The 23,928-nt window shown below is 46.0% G+C and overlaps 1 protein-coding gene across 1 annotated transcript in view; it reads left to right on the forward strand.

Annotated features, from left to right (window-relative positions):
* LOC126095632 (translation initiation factor IF-2-like) overlaps positions 1-23,928 on the forward strand; it is a 108,463-nt gene that overhangs the window by 12,125 nt on the left and 72,410 nt on the right. Inside the window, exon 2 of the mRNA XM_049910396.1 lies at positions 13,018-13,213. Within this exon, the coding sequence (XP_049766353.1) occupies positions 13,018-13,213 (196 nt within the window). The remainder of the gene's footprint in view (positions 1-13,017; positions 13,214-23,928) is intronic.

The following is a 23,928-nucleotide window of genomic DNA, read 5'->3' on the forward strand; positions in this document are numbered from 1 at the left end:
GAAAACAAATGGAATTCAGGTAAACTGCTTGGCTTTTGGGGATGATTTCGCAATACTTTCAGAAAACCTGACAGAAGCAGTTACTCAAATAAACATTCTGGAAAAATTAGCAAACAGAACTGCTCTCAAAATTTCAGCTGAAAAAACAAAATTCATGACAAATATAAAAAATGCACCAAAACACATAGAAACACAAATAGGTAAAATAGAGCGAGTAAATAAATTTAAATATCTTGGAGAAACTATACAACAGAATGGACTAGAAAAATCTGCAATAGATGCAAGAATTAACAAAATGGAAAGAGCATATGGTTTGACCAAAAATATTTACAACAAGAAATGTATATCTAGAACAACAAAACTAAAACACTACACCACAGTGGTACGACCAGTATGTTTATATGGATGTGAATGCCCAACGATGAACTATAAGATGGACAAACTGGAGGTACTGGAAAGGATTATTAGAAAAATAATGGGTGCAATGAAAACTGCAGATGGTTGGAAAATAAGAAGTAATGAGGAGATCTACAAAAATATAGAGAAAATATCTGAAGTAATGGCCAAACGAACATTAACCTTTTTTGGACATCTCTACCGAATGGATGGAAATAGACTAACAAAACAACTACTCCAAATTTCTGGAAGAAGAAATCGACAGTAGCATGGATTACAAAAGTAAGAAAAGATCTTGAAAGAAACAACATCAAAGAATCATAAATAGCAGAAAGAAACCGTTTTAAAAGCAAAATACTAAATTTGGAAGGCTTTCAAAGCAGAAGAAATAAAAACTCGGGGACAACATGGTCAGAAGAAAGGAAGAGACTTCATGGGGAGAAAATGAGGGAATACTGGAAAAATAGGAAACAACAACAAAGGAAGAAGAGGAACTGAAGTTGTTAACGTGATCCTAGTTGGTCAATACGATTGTTAAAAAAAAAAAAAAAAAAAAAAAAAAAACTACTCTGACAGTAGCTCCGTACATTATCGTAAGAAGTGATGGCGCCAGTGACGGATAGCGTTGGTCAGATATTGCGGAAGGCGATATGGAGAGAGAGAGAAAGCGAAGTGAGAGGAGTGTGGGCCAGCACGTGGTGGACGGTCCTCAGGGAGCCACGCACGTGTTGGGTCTGACCTTCCAGCCGAGCTGTTCCCTCCCCAGACACTGCTCTGCTGACAAGCCGCTAGACGCGCCGCCGGCTTACTAGGAGACACGGCTGGCCGCTGTGCTACGACTGGTTTAGCAACCGGCTTTTTGAGTGATGCCATCCTCACTCCCAGGGACTCCACGTCGAACGAAAAATATCAATACTTCACATGCGGCTAGTACCTGCACCTCTTCCACTGGTCCCGGTCGCTGGCCGTGATCTCGTGCGCTGGCAGAATCTTCAGGCCCTTCTTGACTCCATCCATCCACCTCAGTTTTGGCCTACCAAGGGGTCTCGCCATTTGCGGCATCGGTTCTAGCAGAGTCTTCATCATCCTTGCTGTCGTCTCTGTACCTTTTCCAGAAATTCAGTTCTTCTGCTCTTTATTACAACTGTCACATCTAGTTCACTAAACATCATGTGGATTTATAAATATTCCATTTCCCGACACGGATGCAGAGTTTCTCTCAACACCTTGTGTTAAAAATGTCATAATTTTTTTCTCCATCTTCTTGCTCGGTGCCTATGTTTCAGTTCCGTAAATTAATGCTGATTGTATGGTTGCCTTGTACACGCAGAGTCTTGTTGTTCTTGTTAGCAGTTTGCTGCTGAATCATTTTGCCACTGAGAATAGACACTTCTCTGCGGATTTTACCTGGTTCGTTATCTCCTCCTCCATGTTGTTGAGCACACTGAAACTATTTCATAGATATTCGAAAGACCTAGTCTTCTTAAACTCCTTTTTTTCTGTTGTGAGTGATCCCTCAGTTTTCTCTTCACTGTCTCTTGTTGCAATCACGTACTCAGTTTTGTCTTGATTTCTCTTCATATCCACTTCTTGTGCCTCCTGTATTAGCACTTTAGCTGTTCTCTTTAGCTCATCTTGCTCCTCCGCTATAACGACATTGCCATCGGTATTACACATTTCCCTTATAAAGTTAAATAGGCTGAGGGAGCTGCAGTCTTCCCGTTTGCCGGCTGTGTCCACTGCAAAACATTCAGAGTCCGTGCCTCCATTCCACACTTTATACTTAGTTTTTCCAGTGCACATTCTGGTTTACCTTATCAGTTTCAAAGGTATCACTGATTCTCCATTAATGTTCATCTGCTTTTGCTGTAGACACTATCGTAGCATTTCTTGTAACCTATAACTAACTCACTTGTAATCGTTAACTAATTCACACACACACACACACGCACACACGCACACACACACACACACACACACACACACACACACACACACACACACACACACACGTACACACACACACACACACACACACACACACACACACACACATTCTTCCTCTACCCTCCCCCTCTTTCTCTCTCTCTCTCTCTCTCTCTCTCTCTCTCTCTCTGTGTGTGTGTGAGCCGGCCGGGGTGGCCGAGCGGTTCTAGGCGCTACAGTCTGGAACCGCGCGACCGCTACGGTCGCAGGTTCGAATCCTGCCTCGGGCATGGATGTGTGTGGTGTCCTTAGGTTAGTTAGGTTTAAGTAGTTCTAAGTTCTAGCGGACTGATGACCTCAGAAGTTAAGTCCCATAGTGCTCAGAGCCATTTGACCCATTTGCCATTTGTCTGTGTGAATGTGAGTGTTCCACCATCACTCTCACTATCACTTTCACTCTCTCTCTCTCTCTCTCTCTCTCTCTCTCTCTCTCTCTCTCTCTTCCTTACACATACTCATACACACACACACAAATTATATACCATTTTTGAAAGATGTCGCATTTGGCAACGCATACAACCTACACAAATACAAATGGACAAACGTAAACACTGTAATACTGTGCCGAGTGCGAACATAAGTAACTGAAGTTATATATGTAAAGTGAGGTGAAATGCAAGTATCACCAACGCAGCGCAAGAGAAACTGCAGAATAGCAAAAACTGCCATCTGCGTTTGTACAACAAAATTTATTTAGACCTCACCTTCCTTTAACAAAGAAGGAAAAAACACTTCTTTGCAGATTATATAAGCTACAGGCATAAACATAGTAAGTAAATTGTGCACCAACTTTATAGGGAAACATTGCTTTCAATCTCTTAATGAAAAATGTAAAAACATAGGTATCCATATTTCCAGAAAGTCCGTAGAAGATGCTTTATATAAAAAAAAGCGAAACGCGTCTGATACAAAATTCTCGTAAATTAACTGCAATAAGCTTAAGACAGAGAACCAGCAATTTACAATGCGCAACAAAATTAAAGAATCACTTTTTCGAAACCGTGTAATTGTATCCCATTCTGACGCATAGTTTTTAAATTTTACTCAAATATGCCTACAACCTATGGCGCCCTGCGACGTCACCTTTGGGTTCGGCGACGTTTCAGACAGCAATCTCCCGACACATGAAAAAAACAAGAAGAAGAATGAGGAGGAGGGAGGGGAGAGGGAGAGAGAGAGAGAGAGAGAGAGAGAGAGAGAGAGAGCGCTCAGAAGTTCATGTGAGTTGTTAGATGGGTTAATTATTTCAAATTGGTACCAAATTTTACCACAATTCTGCCGAACGCCACCGTGGACCTGTTACCCACATTTCATGAGTTCTTTCGATACCTCTGCTTTGGAGTGTCGTGCGACAGCAATTTTTGCTCTGTTATAAAGAGTGGAATTACTAGGGACCGTTCAAAACCATTATACGAAACTTGAACGCGATCTGTAGCAGCAAAGGGCTTTTGTGTTTTTTCGGCCCTCCTGTTTCGGTCTCTCCTGTGGCATCATCACAGAGGGACAGGGTGGGATGCAGCATTAAGATATGCGTACTAGTTGAGTACCTGGCGTTGCCCGGGTATGTATTTATTCCAGTTTTCTATTAGTCCATCTCCTCTTCCACCACTCTCTCTGATCATCCCCTCTCCCCCTCTCCCACTCTATCGAACCCCTGCAGCCCGCCTCTGACCATCTGCACCACCCCCGTCTGTCCATTTGCTTCTTCTCTCATTGCTCCTTCCCTCTCTGTCCATCTCCGCCGCCCCCCCTATTTGTGTCTATCTCCTCTTTTCCCGTCTCTTCCTGTCCATCTCCCCCCCTTCTCTCTCTAAGTTATCACCCCGCTCCCCTAAATAGCAGGTAGCTGGTTCTTATGCCCACAGAGTTTCTTCCCAGAAATTAGTAATATGTGTAACAAATTTGACTGAAATCGATTAACGGCTCTAGGTGGAACTTTTTACCCGAGGCTTTAACCGCTTACGCAAATGTAACATACATTTCACATATAATTAACACATTTTACACATATTTTTGTTCATATTTGACCTGTTGCGAATTTCGCTCTGCAGTTTCGTTTCAACGCAAGCTCTATGTTTATGACGTCATATCTCTTAGAGTGATATAATTATGCAATTGCATTCAGAGGCACGTGTAGATACTGTAGGCGAAAAGTGTTACAAATAGAGTCTGTAGCAAAGAAGTATTAAATTTAAACGTAATGTCTAATGCGGCAGTTTCAGTGCATGACCAGCGAAAATGTACTAAGCGATAAAGTTTCCTTTCCATCACTTTGTGGGCTTCGTCAGCGAGATAAAGTTTCGTAATCGGCAGAAATCATGTGCAAAATCTGTGCTCTCGTTCTCAATTACTGAGTGAATATAATCTGGCTACTTGTGCGTCGTGAGATACGATACATTTTCACCTTTACCCCCACCTCTTGGATAGGTCGACGGTTTTTCCTCCACAGTATTTCTTTCCAGACAATAACTGACAGTAATTTTGATTGAAATCGGTCCAGTGGTTCAGAAGGAGAAGTGGAACAAAGGTGCAGTATATTCATACATCCACTTTTATACGCTACTGGCCATTAAAATTGCTACACCAAGAAGAAATGCAGATGACAGACGGGTATTCATTGCACAAATATATTATACTAGAACTGACATGTGATTACATTTTCACGCAATTTGGGTGCATAGAACCTGAGAAACCAGTACCCAGAACAACCACTTCTGGCCGTAATAACGGCCTTGATACGCCTAGGCATTGAGCCAAACAGAGCTTGGATGGCGTGTACAGGTACAGCTGCCCATGCAGCTTCAACACGATACCACAGTTTATCAAGAGTAGTGACTGGCGTAATGTGACGAGCCAGTTGTCGGCCACCATTGACCAGACGTTTCCAGTTGGTGAGAGATCTGGAGAATGTGCTGGCCAGGGCAGCATCGAACATATTCTGTGTCCAGAAAGGCCCGTACAGGAGCTGCAACATGCGGTCGTGCGTTATCCTGCTGAAATGTAGGATTTCGCAGGGATGGAATGAAGGGTAGAGCTACGGGTCGTAACACATCTGAAATGTAACGTCCACTGTTCAAAGTGCCGTCAATGCGAACAAGAGGTGACCGAGACGTGTAAACCAATGGCACCCCATACCATCACGTCGGGTGATACTCCAGTATGGCGATGACGAATACACGCTTCCAATGTGCGTTCACCGCGATGTCGCCGAACACGGATACGACCATCATGATGCTGTAAACAGAACCTGGATTCATCCGAGAAAATGACATTTTGCCATTCGTGCTGCCAGGTTCGTCGTTGAGTACACCACCGCAGGCGCTCCTGTCTGTGATGCAATGTCAAGGGTAACCGCAGCTATGGACTCCGAGCTGGTAGTCCATGCTGCTGCAAACGTCGTCGAACTGTTCGTGCAGACGGTTGTTGTCTTGCAAACGTCCCCATCTGGTGGCTCAGGGGTCGAGACGTGGCTGCACGATTCGTTACAGCCATACGGATAAGATGCCTGTCATCTCGACTGCTAGTGATACGAGGCCGTTGGGATCCAGCACGACGTTCGGGGTTCCGTATTACCTTCCTGAACCCACCGATTCCATATTCTGCTAACAGATCTCCACCAACGCGAGCAGCAATGTCGCGATACGATAAACCGCAATCGCGATAGGCTACAATCCGACCTTTATCAAAGTAGGAATCGGGATGGTATGCATTTCTCCTCCATATACGAGGCATCACAACAGCGTTTCACCAGGCAACGCCGGTCAACCGCTGTTTGTGTATGAGAAATCGGTTGGAAACTTTCCTCATGTCAGCACGTTGTAGGTGTCGCCACCGGCGCCAACCTTTGCATATCACAGCATTTCTTCCTGTCGCCTAAATTTCGAGTCTGTAGCACGTCATCTTCGTGGTGTAACAATTTTAATGGCCAGTAGTGTAATAGGTAGGTATTCTTTGAGATGCAGTAGCATACAGTGCAATCCAGCTTTCATGTCTACTGTAGCTTTTTTCCTGGGTCTTTGAAATGTGAGAGAGTTAAAAGGGACGCCGGTATATTAATCAGGTCATTTTCCTTTATTGTTCCGTTACAGTTAGACATTTGTAATTAGATTACACGTTTCTATCTTACCAGATCATCTTTTCAGCTTTAAGCAGATGCGCCAGCAACCTCTCTTGTCTGCTCAGAACCACATATCACACAGTACTCCGATACGTGTTTCTGAGTAGAAAAGACGTGTTGCTGACGCAACTGCTTAGATCTGAACATGATCCAGTATGTGCAACTGAGACGGAACAATAAATGGGTATTATCTTAAGTGTCTAAACAGTGATGAATCTCTTAAGACGACTGTGTCGACTGTAGTGGTTTCCCAGGGCGTTGAGGGGTCACGCTGTGTAGAACGAGAAAGCGCGCCTTCGTTGTTAGAACCTTCATTCTCGAGCGGGTGTTGAGTCAGTAGCGCCAGCGCTTGCGGCCGGGACGTGCTCCTGCCCGCGGACTGCCGTTTACGCAGCGCTCACGCGCCGCCCTCCCCAGATATGTGTTCCGCAGACACCGGCCGCGCGAAGAGCCGGCGCGTCACCCGCCAGCCACTCGCTGCGATTGCGGAGAGGCACGTTCTTCCGCGCGGAATGCTTATCTCTTGCTCTAAAATAGGTGCCGCTGGAAGCACGTGCCGCCGTTCTCACTCCCTAGATACGTGTGCGACACACTGCCCAAGTGCTCGTGGCCCCTCCATGGGGCGCGCTGTCGCATACTCCCAACCTTCGACGGGCTAGATTACTAATGGTCTGCCATCTTCATGCGATGCTAGGAACCTGGGGCATGACAAATGTCGGATTTCTCACTGGACTTATTGTTGCTGTGTTCTTCAGAGACAGGTTGGCTGCAGCTCTGCACGCAAGTTTATTTTGTTCAAATGAAACTATACGGTTCTACCCACATTGTCAAGTTTCAAACATATATGACATATTTATACACTACTGGCCATTAAAATTGCTACACCACGAAGATGACGTGCTACAGACGCGAAATTTAACCGACAGGAAGAAGATGCTGTGATATGCAAATTATTAGCTTTTCAGAGCATTCACACAAGGTTGGCGCCGGTAGCGGCACCTACAACGTGCTCTCATGAGGAAAGTATCCAACTGATTTCTCATACACAAACAGCAGTTGACGGCGATGCCTGGTGAAACGTTGTTGTAATGCCTCGTGTAAGGAGACGAAATGCGTACCATCACGTTTCCGACTTTGATAAAGGTCGGATTGTAGCCTATGGCGATTTCGGTTTATCGTATCGCGACATTGCTGCTCGCGTTGGTCGAGATCCAATGACTGTTAGCAGAATATGGAATCGGTGGGTTCAGGAAGGTAATACGGAACGCCGTGCTGGATCCCAACGGCCTCGTATCACTAGCAGTCGAGATGACAGGCATCTTATCCGCATGGCTGTAATGGATCGTGCAGCCACGTCTCGATCCCTGAGTTAACAAATGTGGACGTTTCCAAGACAAAACCATCTGCACGAACAGTTCGACGACGTTTGCAGCAGCACGGGCTATCAGCTCAGAGACCATGGCTGCGGTTTCTCTTGACGCTCCATCACAGACAGGAGCGCTCTCGATGGTGTACTCAATGACGAACCTGGGTGCACGAATGGCAAAGCGTCATTTTTTTGGATGAATCCACGTTCTGTATACAGCATCATGATCGTCACATACGTGTTTGACGACATCGCGGTGAACGCACATTGGAAGCGTGTATTCGTCATCGCCATACTGGCGTATCACCCGGCGTGTCGCTATGGGTTGCCATTGGTTACACGTCTCTGTCACCTCTTATTCGTATTGACGGTACTTTGAACAGTGGATATTGCATTTCAGATGTGTTACGACCCGTGGCTCTACCCTTCATTCCATCCCTGCGAAACCCTACATTTCAGCAGGATAATGCACGACCGCGTGTTGCAGGTCCTGTACGGACCCTTCTGGATACAGAAAATGTTCGACTGCTACCCTGGCCAGCACGATCTCCAGATCCCTCACCAACTGAAAACATCTGGTCAATGGTAGCCGAGCAACTGGCTCGTCACAATACGCCAGTCACTACTCTTGATGAACTGTGGTATCGTGTTGAAGCTGCATGGGCAGCTGTACGTACCTGTACACGTCATCCAAGCTCTATTTGACTCAATGCCCAGGCGTATGAAGGCCGTTATTACGGCCAGAGGTGGTTGTTCTGGGTACTGATTTCTCAGGATCTAGCCACCAAAATCGCATGAACATGTAATCATATGTCAGTTCTAGTATAATATATTGGTCCAATGAATACCCGTTTATCATCTGCATGTCTTTTTGGTGTAGCAATTTTAATGACCAGTAGTGTATATAAGCAGATTGAGTTTCATACTCATAGACATATGAGCCAATCATTATGCCACCCTCGCACGGTGGCTTTGCGCAGCTGCACGGTCTAACCTAGCACGCCTTCCTCCTCAAACCCATAGGAGCAATACCAAGTTGGCTGAGGCGTGAATGGGAGTTTGTACTGAGGAGGAAAGCTTGCTACAGTAGTCTGTGCAGATGCAAAAGTCACTGTGCCAGGGTGGCGTAGTGATTGGCTCATCTGCTTAGTGAGAAGGAGACCGAGGTTCGAATCCCCACCTCGGTACAAATTTTCATTCATCGCTTCACGCTGCATACATCATATTCTGAATAATCCTGTTCATCTCTCCGTACCACTGCAATCGACATCCACCTAAAGCAGCATGATGCAAGAAGCCTTCGTCTCCTAAGAGTAAAATACCTCCAAGTTAAGCAACGATGATAGCGGTGGACAGCGATCACGCACCCTTCTCTCCAAAACTGACCGCCAAGACTCAGTAGTACTGAGATCTGGTGAATGTGATGGTCAAGGGAGAACCAGTGTTGGACGATGCGAGGTGTGTGAACAGGGGTTATGTCATCTTGGAATACAGCATCATCTTCGCGGAACAAACATAGAACGATACTATGGATCTCATCAGCCAAAATAGCCACATAATCCTTGGCAATAATACCCCGTTGCAGAGCCATCCTGGAACCCACAAAACACCACAGTATGTCTGCCCAAATTATCACCGCATACCTGCCATGTTCCGCTTCTGGAACGTGAACTACGCCAGAAGTTGGAAATGGTGTGAAACAAGACTCATCCAACAAAATGACTTTCGTCAATTGTACCATTGTTTAGGTTTTATGGCTTCGTTATCATGTTTTCCTGTTGCGGGGATTTGCATCACTGGTGAGTTGTTTTGGAATTGCAGCTTCCCCTGCAGTTCCCAGTTTATGTTCCTTTGTGTTGTTTTGGTGCTGACAGAGTTCGCGAGAGCGAAATTTTGTTCTGCAGTGACTTTTGCACCTGGCGTCCCCTTATTTTTTGTCACAATCCTCTTCAATAACTGTGTGCCACAGTCACTCAACACTCACTGTCGTCCTCGTTAGCGGATGATGTTTTTCCGCTTTGCCTGTATGTGGTATAAATCTTCGACACGGTCTCTTTTGAAACGCCAAACTCTCTGGATTACGGAACCGCCCAACATAAGAAGACCAACAATTCGCCCATGCTCGAATTCACTTCGCTCCGACATAAGGCATCCACTCCCATACAGAATACTTTTCTGACCACGACAGATGCTTGCAACGTATTCTGGATGTTGCACAGGTGCCGTTCGTCGTCAAATGCGAGGTCATCTCGGAAAGTAAGGAACGATCGGCTGCTAAATGGAAACCGCAGTGAAACTCTGATGAAGCGTTGCACAGATGTGGTGTGCTGTGTCTATAGTATGCCTGTAGATGGCGTCGCGTCGCTGTTCTCAGTTCTGCGCACACAGTTAGCGTCTAAAGATTAATCAAAAAATAGTATCTCCCGCCACATACGGATGCCTGCCGGCAGATTTCGCCTGATTTCATGCAACCCCACATAACATATCTGTCACGCATTTCCTTTTTCGTGACAGTTCTCAGCCGCACACTGCACAGGTAATGAGGACTCTCCTGCAACCTTCTTCGATGGAAAGCATTTGAGTACCCACCATACAGACCAGAATTGGTTCCCTCTGATTTTCATATCTGCTCGAAGACAACATTGTGGCGCAGATAACAAGCTGCAGTCCAGCGTAGAAAATTGTCGGAAAACACAGTGAACCGTGGTTTATTTTCAAAGAATATTCTTAAGAATTTATTTAATTTACTAGTGGTTCATCAATAACAAAAATGGTTCAAACTCTGAACACTATGGGACTTAACATCTACGGTCATCAGTCCCCTCGAACTTAGAACTACTTAAACCTAACTAACCTAAGGACATCACACAACACCCAGTGATTATGAGGCACATCAATAACATTAACACGTTTAATCACACTACGTGAGCATGGAAGTAGTTGCCAGGGAGTAACTGATGAAATCATAACCAAATTCCTTTTAACAAATGGGAATTTTATTCACTTTAATAGTGATTAAAAGCATTTTCTTAAAATTTAAAATTATAATCAGAAAGCACCCACTAAATATCAGAGTTACAATTTATTCAGAGGCAGAAAGAAACAAGTTTTGACTGTATGAGCTTTCAGGCGGAGAACCTTGCCACTCCCTTTCGACACGGCCGTAGTTACGACCGCTCAAAACAGCCTCTGAAAGACTACACTGGTGCAAATCTGCAACACACCAGATTACCTTAAAATAAGAGTTTTAACAATTTACACAAGCACTCAAACTACGCACCCCCGTAGGAGGGATGGAAATTGTACAAAACACTAACAATTAAAATATTAACCTTGCCACCGAAGGTGCAACGTTATTTTAACTTCTAAGAAAAGTCTTACGGTGAAAGGGTGGCAACTTTATATACTAAAAATGATCGTTTAAATAAAAGCCTCTGAAATGCAATCTTATATAAAATTCTACAAGGTTAGCCAAACAATAGTTAAGATGCTCTACAGTACATAGATACCGCCTCTCAAGATCATGGGCAATAATATCAAAGTTTCCAAAGATCAAAACATATTTCAGGTATTAGGCCGTTACACTCCAAGCAATAAATTCGTTAACACACCAAATCCGACAAACATGACAGAGGCAGCTACTAAAGTACGGTAGATTGATAGGGAGATTACCGAACAACCCGAACCGCATATTGCTCTTACCCGCCCCTACTCCACAAGGGAAAAACGGACCACCAATTTATAAACAGCCACCTTCCCGCTGGTGGGCAAACGGAGAAGAATTGTGGGACGACCCCAAAGCAAAACGGCTGGTGACCTCACCAAGAAAACAAGTAGAATTTAACAAGAGTAAATCAAACATCATATCACCAATCACTTAACTTCTAATAAACTGCGATTTCTCGAGAAGACCTGGCGCAGCACCCCCAAATCGCTCTCCCGAACCGTCCGCTGCCAGCCGCTTCAACGGACGCAGGAAGGCGCGCCGATCTCCCGTCTCACGGCGTCGCAGCTCGCACCGGCCAACTGATGTCGTGGGTTGACTCCTGTTGCTCTCGTGTCGACAGCGAAGTCACTACCCCTCGCTATACGCCGCGGCCCACTGGACTCACGTGGCGACCTCACATGCGCCGACGCTCAAGACGGACAACTCATCTTGTGTCTCAGTGCGCGACCGACCAACCGATCGACCCAACCACCAATGGCTATTGCCTGAGCAAACCACTCGCTGAGTTCTCTTATTGACGGAGTGGAAAGACTCTCATTTTGTCGGCTTTAAAGGTTGATCCGAACAACAGACATACTAGCACTCCGAACGACAGACAGACAGTAACTACCTAACAAATGAGGACGAGAGACAGACTAGCAAGCTGGGGACGAGAGACTGGCCCAGACTGACCGACTGGCGAGCTCATAGCGCCCCTTAAATGCACGTGAACAGGCAACCTTTCCCCTTTTCCACCAGAGAGAGACACCAAAGCTGCGATTGCCACAGCGGCTCCACCGCCAGAAACGGAGGGCGATTACTTCACACTACGTGCTGCGGCGCGCTCTACAAAACAGCAATTTTTACCACGGCTCACACAGGAAGCTACCTTCTGCGAAGAGGGTATTGAGAAGTTGATACAACGCTTCGACATATGTCTGAGTCTGCACGGCCACTACGTAGAAAAGAGGCCGGTAGGTGTAGCTAACTGTTGGAAATAAAACAGTTTCGATTTTCACTGTGGTTTCCATTACGCTACCGATCGTTCCTTATTTTCCGAATTGCCCTCATACAACAGCGCAATCTGCAGGAGTGATTACCATCTGCATTTATCTCGCAGCAGTCCCGCATTTTTGTCAAAATCCCTTTGATCAGCAAGCTGAAGCTATAAAATTTTTTTCCACCACTAGCACTCGATAGCCACCGTGTTGCTGTGCGTTAGCGATGCCGGGTGAAGAGGCTCGTTATCGTGCGGCGAGGGAAACTCTGAACGATAACTTCCTTTCTTGGGTATCAGCTTGTTAGTGACGCAGATGAGGCTGGAACCGCAGCAGACTACACCGGCCGTCAAATGCCTGCTGAGCTCGTCTGACCTGCGCAGCGCCCGCCTTAAGGTTTTGCGCAGATCCAGCGTTGGCAGCACAGCGGCAGGTATTTCCTGGACAGACGTCGGCGTCTGCCGCGCTTGCCTATATTTGGCGGCGGCCAGCCGGTTCCGCCGGACCACTCGGCGGACCATTACTCGCCGCCCCCTCTGGCCTCCGCGCTTATTGTCCGGCGCGACGGCGGGGCCGGCACTGACAAAGGCCGGCTACACGAATCCCGTGTTCCACAAAAAACCAGACCACCCGGCGAGCCCAAAGTACGCTCCTATCTGCCCAACTAAGTAGCACTGTAGCCGCCACAAACATTCGCTTGACAGAGACACTCTTCATTCGACAGACCCACGCTGATAGGATCCTCGATGGTGTAGATTACGTAACATGAACAAAAACATATAATTAATATTATATACATAACACACAATACACTGGTGTGCAACGCTTAAGGCCGAAAGTAATTTTTGCAATTTGTGTCACTGCCAAGCACGAGGCGTACTAAAAAGTAATGCCTCCGCATTTCTTATGTAAAAACTATCAAGGCATCTTAAATGAAACAAACGTTACTAACATTGATGAGTATTTGCAGACTGAAGCGACGAATGAAAATTTACATCAAGGCCCGGATTCGAAACCAGGTCTCCTACTGACTCTATGTAGCTGTGCAGTTGTGGAAAGAATCTGTGCCATGGTGGCGTAGTGGTTGGCGCATCTGTCTAATGAGCAGAAGACCTGGGTTCGAATCCAGGCCTTGGTACAAATTTTCATTCGTCGCTTTAGTCTGTATAATACAGAGTGTTTATACACTACTGGCCATTAAAACTGTTACACCACGAAGATGACGTGCTACAGACGCGAAATTTTACCGTCAGGAAGAAGATGCTGTGATGTGCAAATGATTAGCTTTTCAGAGCATTCACACAAGGCTGGAGCGGGTGGCGACACCTACAACGTGCTGACATGAGGAAAGTTTCCAACCGATTCCTCATACACAAACAACAGTAGACCGGCGTTGCCTGGTGAAACGTTGTTGTCATGCCTCATGTAAGGAGGAGAAATGCGTACCATCACGTTTCCGACTTTGATAAAGGTCCGATTGTAGCCTATCTCGATGGTGGTATATCGTATCACGACTTTGCTGCTCGCGTTGGTCGAGATCCAATGACTGTTTGCTGAATATGGAATCGGTGGGGTCAGGAGAGTAATACGGAACGCCGTGCTGGATCCCAACGGCCGTATCACTAGCAGTCGAGATGACAGGCATCTTATCCGCATGGCTCGAAAGGATCGTGCAACCACGTCTCGATCCCTGAGTCAACATCTGGGGACGTTCGAAAGACAACAACCTTCTGCACGAACAGTTCGACGACGTTTGCAGCAGCATGGACTATCAGCTCGAAGACCATGGCTGCGGTTACCCTTGACGCTGCATCACAGACAGGAGTGCCTGCGATGGTATACTCAACGACGAACCTGGGCGCACGAATGGCAAAACGTCATTTTTTCGGATGAATCCAGGTTCTGTTTGCAGCATCATGATGGTCGCATCCGTGTTCGGCGACATCGCGGTGAATGCACATTGGAAGCGTGTATTCGTCATCGCCGTACTGGCGTATCACCTGGCGTGATGGTATGGGGTGCCATTGGTTACACGTCTCGGCCACCTCTTGTTCGCACTGACTGCACTTTGAACAGTGGACGTTACATTTCAGATGTGTTACGACCCGTGGCTCTACCCTTCATTCGTTCCCTGCGAAACCCTACATTTCGGCAGGATAATGCACGACCGCATGTTGCAGGTCCTGTACGAGCCTTTCTGGATACAGAAAATGTTCGACTGCTGCCGTGGCCAGCACATTCTCCAGATCTCTCACCAATTGAAAACGTCTGGTCTTTGGGTGCCGAGCAACTGGCTCGTCACAACACGCCAGTCACTACTCTTGATGAACTGTGGTATCGTGTTGAAGCTGCATTAGCAGCTGTACCTGTACACGCGATCCAAGCTCTGTTTGACTCAATGCTGAGGCGTATCAAGGCCGATATTACGGCCAGAGGTGGTTGTTCTGGGTACTGATTTCTCAGGATCTATTCACCCAAATTGTGTGAAAATTTAATCACATGTCAGTTCTTGTATAATATATTTGTCCAATGAATACCCGTGTAGCATCTGCACACCCGTGTAGCATCTTGGTGTAGCAATTTTAATGGCCAGTAGTGTAGTTGTCGCAGCGCTCGTGCGGAGATATTACTTTTGAGCACGCCCTCTTAACACTGCTTAGATGAAACTTGGACCATACTGAGACGTGCTGCGGCTCGCGTTTTTGCCGTTGACAGGTTGGCGTCGTGTATTCGGATTGTGACCTCTCGTTTTCTTAGTGCGTTCCCTGGCTCCACTACGTTTGCTCGCTTTGTCTGTCCAAGAGTGGCAACAGCGACGTTTATCGATAGGGAGTACTGTGGTACTATATTTGGAGTCACCTCGAGTATTTACGGGTCGTCTTGTGTCGGAGTTGAGATGGGACGGAGCAGCAGTGAGGTCCGACAGCGCCAGTACTCGCCGAGGGAGCTGGCGATATACGAACCGTACGATGGAAGGATGTGGTCGCGAGAGTGCACGACCACGTCGAGGTCCCTATTCAGTTTAAGTTGAATGGACCGTTATATTCGAGTAGTGCAACTTTCTCTGGTGTGTGTGTCCGTCCCTCGAAGAGACCTCATGCCATCAAGCTGTCAGTTGGCGGTCTTATACTCCGACGTTTCTCTTGCCTGACTTGATTGTCAACGACCGATGGTTGGCCGTCCGGCGCGTCGTCTCAGTGGACGACGCGTATCTGGTCTTTCAACCGTTTCTGTGTTCTTAACGTTCATGTCTACGTGCAATTCATCTCCTTGCTGTATAGTGACTGTTTTAGCATTATTTGAGTTGTTTGTGGAATTGTCTTTTGCGGTGCATCTAGTCAGATTTTGAATAGGCAGTTTGGTCTTAACTCTGTCTGCGTACTAGGATTTGGTGGAGCCAACTTGTGTAATTAAATGCTTGTCATTTCACGATGTTAACTGTTATTCTATCGTGGTATTTGTTATTGCATCTGTGGTGTCACCGCCAGACACCACACTTGCTAGGTGGTAGCTTTTAAATCGGCCGCGGTCCACTAGTATACGACGGACGCGCGTGTCGCCACTGTCAGTGATGGCAGACCGAGCGCCGCCGCACGGCAGGTCTAGTGAGACGTACTAGCACTCGCCCCAGTTGTACAGCCGACTTAGCCAGAGATGGATCACTGACAACTACGCTCTCATTTGCCGAGACGATAGTTAGCATACATAGCCTTCAGCTACGTCATTTGCTACGACCTAGCAAGGCGCCATGGCATTTGATATTGAGATTATAACCTGTACCGTCAAGAGCGATGTACACCAATTGTGGATTAAAGTTAAGTATTATTTCAACTACGTACTTTATTTGCTACTATTAATTCCCTTAACTGTTCCAGACCTCACGCCAGTCAGCGTGTAATTAAACGCGTGCATTTCGGCCTCCTCTAGCAACACAGTGTTGGCTCTTCTGCCAACACTTCAGCATCTTAGGTGGATTTTAGAAGTGTGCTGGTCAGCGTTTAAGCTGTCCCTAGTTTGAGTTGCCATCCTGTTAAGTGAGCTGCCTGTCTCACCGCTTACGCAGTTGTAGGGACTTTTTCTCAGGTCGATCCTTGGAGCATTGTCTGTGGATCACTCCCTTCTTTATTTGGTCTGATTGTGTCAATTGTTTAAAAATAATATTTTGTTTAAATCATTCCTATTGCTTGTGGCCTTCATCCGGCAAATAATTTGAATTCTTCTTAATAAGGCCTTCAGCCGTCAGTGTAGCTTCTGTTACAGTCAGTTTTTTTAAAATGATTGTTTTTAAAAAATTATTTCCTTAAATAAAGTGTACTTGTTTACTGTGCAACTAACGGTAACTGATTAGGCGCCGTCCACACCTTTTCCTGCTTTCCCTAAATACCACCTCTCACATACATAGAAATAGCTGCCACACTGCAGCACAGAAGATAACTGAAAAAAATACGCAATGAGACCAACAGAAATGACAGTTTTACTCAGAGACTGAAGTCACCGCGATTGATTATGGTCTCCTGGACGTGACAAAAAGCGGAACATGGTTCTTAATAGCGTGTCTGACCACCACGGCCGGGAATGCATGTTCTGCGACTTGCTACCATGCTGGCCAAAAGTTGTTGAAGAGTTTTTGTCGTAGGGCGTTCCATCATCCAACGCCAAGAAACCAATCGTAAATGAATGTCAGTACAAATCAATAATTGCTTAAAGAATATTTCTAAAAATTTCATTTCGTTAATTTTATATTGTAATTCAAAAACTATTCCATTTTATAAAACGTTCCTCTTAATATGATTTTTTTTCATTTTAACCCATTTATTATCGTTTTGGACTGACATAGTAATTCATTAACATTAATGCATAGAGGTATCTATCTGTCTAGGTAGCTACCTAACAGAATTTTCCTTAAATCTGAATATGTGGACGAATGTGGACGATTTGACTTTCAAAAATAACCTGACTTCATAAAAAAATCTTAGCAGGCATGTAGCGGTACAAATATTTTAAAGTTTTTATTTGTAACTTTGCAAAGGAGTGAATGAATTTTAAAATTTAGGAGATCTTTTTCCCCACAATTTGATGCTCCACAACTTTCACGAATGTCACTCTCAGTAGCTGCTTTGAGCTACTGCGTTAGGTCACGGGCATAACTCACTTTTCCGCCACGTGAGTTATTACCGATCTTTGACTATCGACTGTAGCCAAATGGATGAAACAATTCAAACTTTTAAGTAGGTCATTCTACATGAAACTTTATGTTCTTTCAAGCTGGTGTTTTGAAAATACTGTACGATTTATCGTTTTCGAGTTACAAGCGAAAAACTGGAAAATATCCAAAAACTTCGTGGTTTTTCGGCTATCAAAAGTTTAGCGCAAGCCAGAAACCGTCTCAAATTCGATTAACTCTTATTTGGGCTGCCTAACGTCGATTAAAATTATTTTCCGCTTGTCCATATTTATTGACGAGCGCAGCCTTTTTTTGGACTATAAAGAAAGAGCGGTCTGTCATCTCCAGGTTGGAGAAACTTCCTGCGGCTAGATACCGCCTCTGGCAAAGACGATAGCCACAGGAAGAGCACACTCGCGGCCGGTCAATGATATTTTGAGGCACATGCATGTAAGATATAGCCTTTGGAGAATGGGATGGTTTTTGGAGCGCATAAGCCTTTACTTCTTAAGTAATAGATTCCAGTACGTTGTCCTCGATGGTGAGTGTTCATCGGAGGTGAGGGTATCATCTGGACTGCCCCAGGGAAGTGTGGTAGGTCCGCTGTTGTTTTCTATCTACACAAATTATCTTTTGGATAGGGTGGATAGCAATATGCGGCTGTTTGCTGATGATGCTGTGGTGTACGGGAAGGTGTCGTCGTTGAGTGACTGTAGGAGGATACAAGATGACTTGGACAGGATTTGTGATTGGTGTAAAGAATGGCAGCTAACTCTAAATATAGATAAATGTAAATTAACGCAGATGAATAGGAAAGAGAATACTCCATTAGTAGGGTAGCGCTTGACACAGTCACGTCGATTAAATATTTGGGCGTAACATTGCAACGCGATATGAAGTGGGACAAGCATGTAATGGCAGTTGTGGCGAAGGCGGATTGTCGTCTTCGGTTCATTCGTAGAATTTCGGGAAGATGTGGTTCATCTGTAAATGAGACCGCTCATAAAATACTAATACGGCCTATTCTTGAGTACTGCTAGAGCGTTTGGGATGTCTATCAGGTCGGATTGAGGGAGGACGTAGAAGCAATTCAGAGGTGGGCTGCTAGATTTGTTACTGGTAGGTTTGATCATCACGCGAGTGTTACGGAAATGCTTCAGGAGTTCGGGTGGGAGTCTCTAGAAGAAAGGAGGCGTTCTTTTCGTGAATCGCTACTGCGGAAATTTAGAGAACCAGCATTTTAGGCTGACTGCAGTACAATTTTACTGCCGCCAACTTATATTTCGCGGAAAGACCACAAAGATAAGATAAGAGAGACTAGGGCTCGTATACAGGCATATAGGCAGTCATTTTTCCCTCGCTCTGTTTGGGAGTGGAACAGGGAGAGAAGATGCTAGTTGTGGTAGGAAGTACCCTCCGCCACGCACCGTATGGTGGATTGCGGAGTATGTATGTAGATGTAGATGTAGTCAGTCCCGCGCGTAAGTTAGAACTCACCCCGAGGAGATAAATTCTTATGAAATCTGATGATGCTGTTTAAAGCATCCTGTATGTCGCTCGTCCCGTAATCACGGAGCGTGCTTTGCTGTCAGACGGGAGGATTGCGACCTGCACCGAGACGAGGCGCTGGCCGGGGCTGGTGTGAGCGGTCGCGCGACCTGCCCCTTCCCCCCCTGCCCCACTCCACCCGGCCGCTCTTACTCCCAAGCGCACTGCCTTATTCGTCGGCGTGTCCCGGAATGCAGCCAGCGTGCCTCTGGAAACCGCGCCACCGCGCTCCGTGCGCAACCGCTGCCGCACACTGACCGCTGCCGGGCCTCCGTCCTTTTTGCTCACCAGCCTGGCAAGTTCAGGGTCGCCAAGTGAGATGGCTCTGTCTGAACCTATGCGTTCGTAAAGCGCTGCGGGCCAACGTCAGACCCTGCTGTGCGCAATTTAATATGCCTACTTCGGGAAACAACTTGTACAGAAACCAGATGGCAGTTATAAGAGTCGAGGGGCATGAAAGGGAAGCAGTGGTTGGGAAGGGAGTGAGAGAGGGTTGTAGCCTCTCCCCGCTGTTATTCAATCTGTATATTGAGCAAGCAGTGAAGGAAAGATGCTATTTTTCTTGACTTCCGGAAGGCGTTCGATACAGTTCCGCACTGTCGCCTGATAAACAAAGTAAGAGCCTACGGTATATCAGACCAGCTGTGTGGCTGGATTGAAGAGTTTTTAGCAAACAGAACACAGCAAGTTGTTATCAACGGAGAGACGTCTACAGACATTAAAGTAACCTCTGGCGTGCCACAGGGGAGTGTTATTTGACTATTGCTTTTCACAATATATATAAATGACCTAGTAGATAGTGTCGGAAGTTCCATGCGGCATTTCGCGGATGATGCTGTAGTATACAGAGAAGTTGCAGCATTAGAAAATTGTAGCGAAATGCAGGAAGATCTGCAGCGGATAGGCACTTGGTGCAGGGAGTGGCAACTGACCCTTAACATAGACAAATGTAATGTATTGCGAATACATAGAAAGAAGGATCCTTTATTGTATGATTATATGATAGCGGAACAAACACTGGTAGCAGTTACTTCTGTAAAATATCTGGGAGTATGCGTGCGGAACGATTTGAAGTGGAATGATCATATAAAATTAATTGTTGGTAAGGCGGGTACCAGGTTGAGATTCATTGGGAGAGTCCTTAGAAAATGTAGTCCATCAACAAAGGAGGTGGCTTACAAAACACTCGTTCGACCTATACTCGAGTATTGCTCATCAGTGTGGGATCCGTACCAGATCGGGTTGACGGAGGAGATAGAGAAGATCCAAAGAAGAGCGGCGCGTTTCGTCACAGGGTTATTTGGTAACCGTGATAGCGTTACGGAGATGTTTAACAAACTCAAGTGGCAGACTCTGCAAGAGAGGCGCTCTGCATCGCGGTGTAGCTTGCTCGCCAGGTTTCGAGAGGGTGCGTTTCTGGATGAGGTATCGAATATATTGCTTCCCCCTACTTATACCTCCCGAAGAGATCACGAATGTAAAATTAGAGAGATTAGAGCGCGCACAGAGGCTTTCAGACAGTCGTTCTTCCCGCGAACCATACGCGACTGGAACAGGAAAGGGAGATAATGACAGTGGCACGTATTGTGCCCTCCGCCACACACCGTTGGGTGGCTTGCGGAGTATAAATGTAGATGTAGATGTAGATGAAACAAAAGAAAAATTCGCAGTAGAAATAAAAACTTTGAGGTTTGCCGATGACATTGTAATCCTGTCAGAGACAGCAAAGGACTTGGAAGAGCAGTTGAACGGAATGGATAGTGTCTTGAAAGGGGGATATAAGATGAACATCAACAAAAGCAAAACGAGGATAATGGAATGTAGTTGAATTAAGTCGGGTGATGCCGAGGGAATTAGATTAGGAAATGAGACACTTAAAGTAGTAAAGGAGTTTTGCTATTTGGGGAGCAAAATAACTGATGGTCGAAGTAGAGAGGATATAAAAGGTAGACTGGCAATGGCAAGGAAAGCTTTCCTGAAGAAGAGAAATTTGTTAACATCGAGTATAGATTTAAGTGTCAGGAAGTCATTTCTGAAAGTGTTTGTATGGAGTGTAGCCATGTATGGAAGTGAAACATGGACGATAAATAGTTTGGACAAGAAGAGAATAGAAACTTTTGAAATGTGGTGCTACAGAAGAATGCTGAAGATTAGATGGGTAGATCACATAACTAATGAGGAGGTATTGCATAGGATTGGGGAGAGAAGTTTGTGGCACAACTTGACTAGAAGAAGGGATCGGTTGGTAGGGATCACCAATTTAGTATTAGAGGGCAGCGTGGAGGGTAAAAATCGTAGAGGGAGACCAAGAAATGAATACACTAAGCAGATTCAAAAGGATGTAGGTTGCAGTAGGTACCGGGAGATGAAGAAGCTTGCACAGGATAGATTAGCATGGAGAGCTGCATCAAACCAGTCTCAGGACTGAAGACCACAACAACAACAACAACTTCGGGAACCTGCTTCATATTTGATGGCAAAGGAGGAGGTATTCAAATTACACACTGTACGATCGGAATTAAAGGTCTACCTTTTAGAAGTGCCATCATTTTCTCCCATTTGGGTATAAGATGGTGCAAAAGCTTTGCGCCCTGAGACGTCATCCTCGGCCAAGGTAACGCTTCAACAGCAACGTTCAACACATGCAAAAAGAAAAGAGGGCTCTCCCTGAGAAATTCATGTGGGGTGTATGGTAACACTGGCAACAAATTTCACATTTCTGCCGAGGAAAACATGTAGGAGAACCGCTACTCAGGATCGCCACGAAAAGGCCTCAGGAGATGTCATAAAGGGTGCGAATGATACCACCCCTTCCCTTGGAGCGTACATTTTCATTTCGCGTTCGAAGACGAGAGTTTGCAGTGCAGTGTGCAACAGGACGACATTCTTGACAACCTTCGAGACTGCTGACTCGACCTGGACGATTCAGCCCTTCGCTGTGGATTTCGTGGGCCTGCAACTGCACTGATCATGCTCTCGCCCCTTTGGAGTATGGCGTGACTACAGCTGTTGCTCTGCTGTGCAAGATGGAACCATTAGAGACTGTTCAGAACCATTCGGCGAAATATGAACGTGTTCAGAAGCAGGAAAGAGTGTTCATACTTTTTCACCCTCCCTTTTTCGCGCCCTCCTGGGGTAGGTGCAAAGGACGCGAAATGTCTCTGTACAGGCACACCCATCCACTGACCCCTACACGCAGGTGGGACAGCAACCCACTCGACACTACCGCACGCTGGTCGCGTGTGAAATCAGAGGGGTGTCGAAAGGGTTGTCTACCACGCTGGTGGCTAGGAAACGGTGGATGAGAGTCTCTGTTCACAGACATTTTGAAAGTGTCCAACTAACGTGCACGGGTGACGCCGAAGGTGTTTCCAAACTTAGCCGTCTTAAAGAGACCCATTGTCGTTTTAGTCTTGTGCGTGTCAATGTCGAACGTCCTCTCCCCCTCGCGGACATGCCATGCCACAGCACAGGCGGACGTGAAAAAGGAGGGTGAAAAGGTCTAAACACCCTTTTTTGCTTCGGATCACGTTCAACCTTCGTCAAATTGTTTTAAGCAGTTCATAACGGTTCCACCCTGTATACCACAGAAAAAACTGGCACCACACTACTCTCAAAATGATCGATAGTGTTGCAGCCCCGCAATGTCCGTAGCAAAGCGCTGAATCGTTTGGGTAGTGTCAGCAGAGTCAAAGGTTGTCGAATTTTATCCTGTTGCACATCACACAGCAAACGGTCGTCTTCGACCGCGGTATGTGTGAAAATGAACGCCCCAAGGGAATGGGTAGTTTCGTTCGCGCTGTTTATGACACCTCCTGGGGCCATTTCCTCTCGATTCTGAGCAGCAATGTATCTAAACTTTTTCTTCGTCCACCCATTTCTTTGGAACAACTGATTTCCTTCCACGTCCTTGTTAACTCCGAGCTTGTGCTGCATTTCAAAAGACACCTTTATAGGCGGGACGCTAAACCGTAATCTTCCATTCTTCCTTCTTGTTACCGTTCCAACAAGTGATAAAACAATCAATAGGCCGGTATTCCAATCAATAGGCCGGTATTCCTGCTACGATTCTCACTGTCATTATTCTGGCCGTAATCCACTTCCGTCGACTTTCTGAGGACACTCGTTTCATTTTCTGCGTCTTCCTGTTTTCATTTGGTTATGATTGTCCGAGGGCACTAGTCAACTTCATTTGGTTATGATTGTTCGAGGGTCGTCCGCTACTGGTCTGTAAGGTTACAGACTGAGAAGCTGAGTGCCGTCGTTAGACGCAGTATAACACTATTCAAAATTATTCCATTCATTACTCAGAATACATGCGTTGCTTTGTCTTTTGAGACGGATGGTGTCTACGTAATCCGGGGAGAAATCAGCTGAATCCAACAGCGGAGTCACGGCTGCTGAGTACGCTATATCAGCTCTGAGCGGAAGTCTATGATATCGCTGGCGAGGTAGCACGCCCCGTCACAAGCCCTGCTTGGAGATGGCGGTGACCGGGACGTGTGTGTTTGATTCACACGCACTTTTGGGGAGTACTCAATCCCTCTTAGACGTCTGCCCTTATTGTCCCATAAGATGACTCGCAATGTCGGATACCGTGATGTCGTGGTGAATTCTGAAGCTGGCCAGCGGATACGGTATGCCGTC

The sequence above is a fragment of the Schistocerca cancellata genome, chromosome 8 (assembly GCF_023864275.1).
Source record: "Schistocerca cancellata isolate TAMUIC-IGC-003103 chromosome 8, iqSchCanc2.1, whole genome shotgun sequence".
In the NCBI taxonomy this organism is placed as follows: Eukaryota; Metazoa; Arthropoda; class Insecta; order Orthoptera; family Acrididae; genus Schistocerca; species Schistocerca cancellata.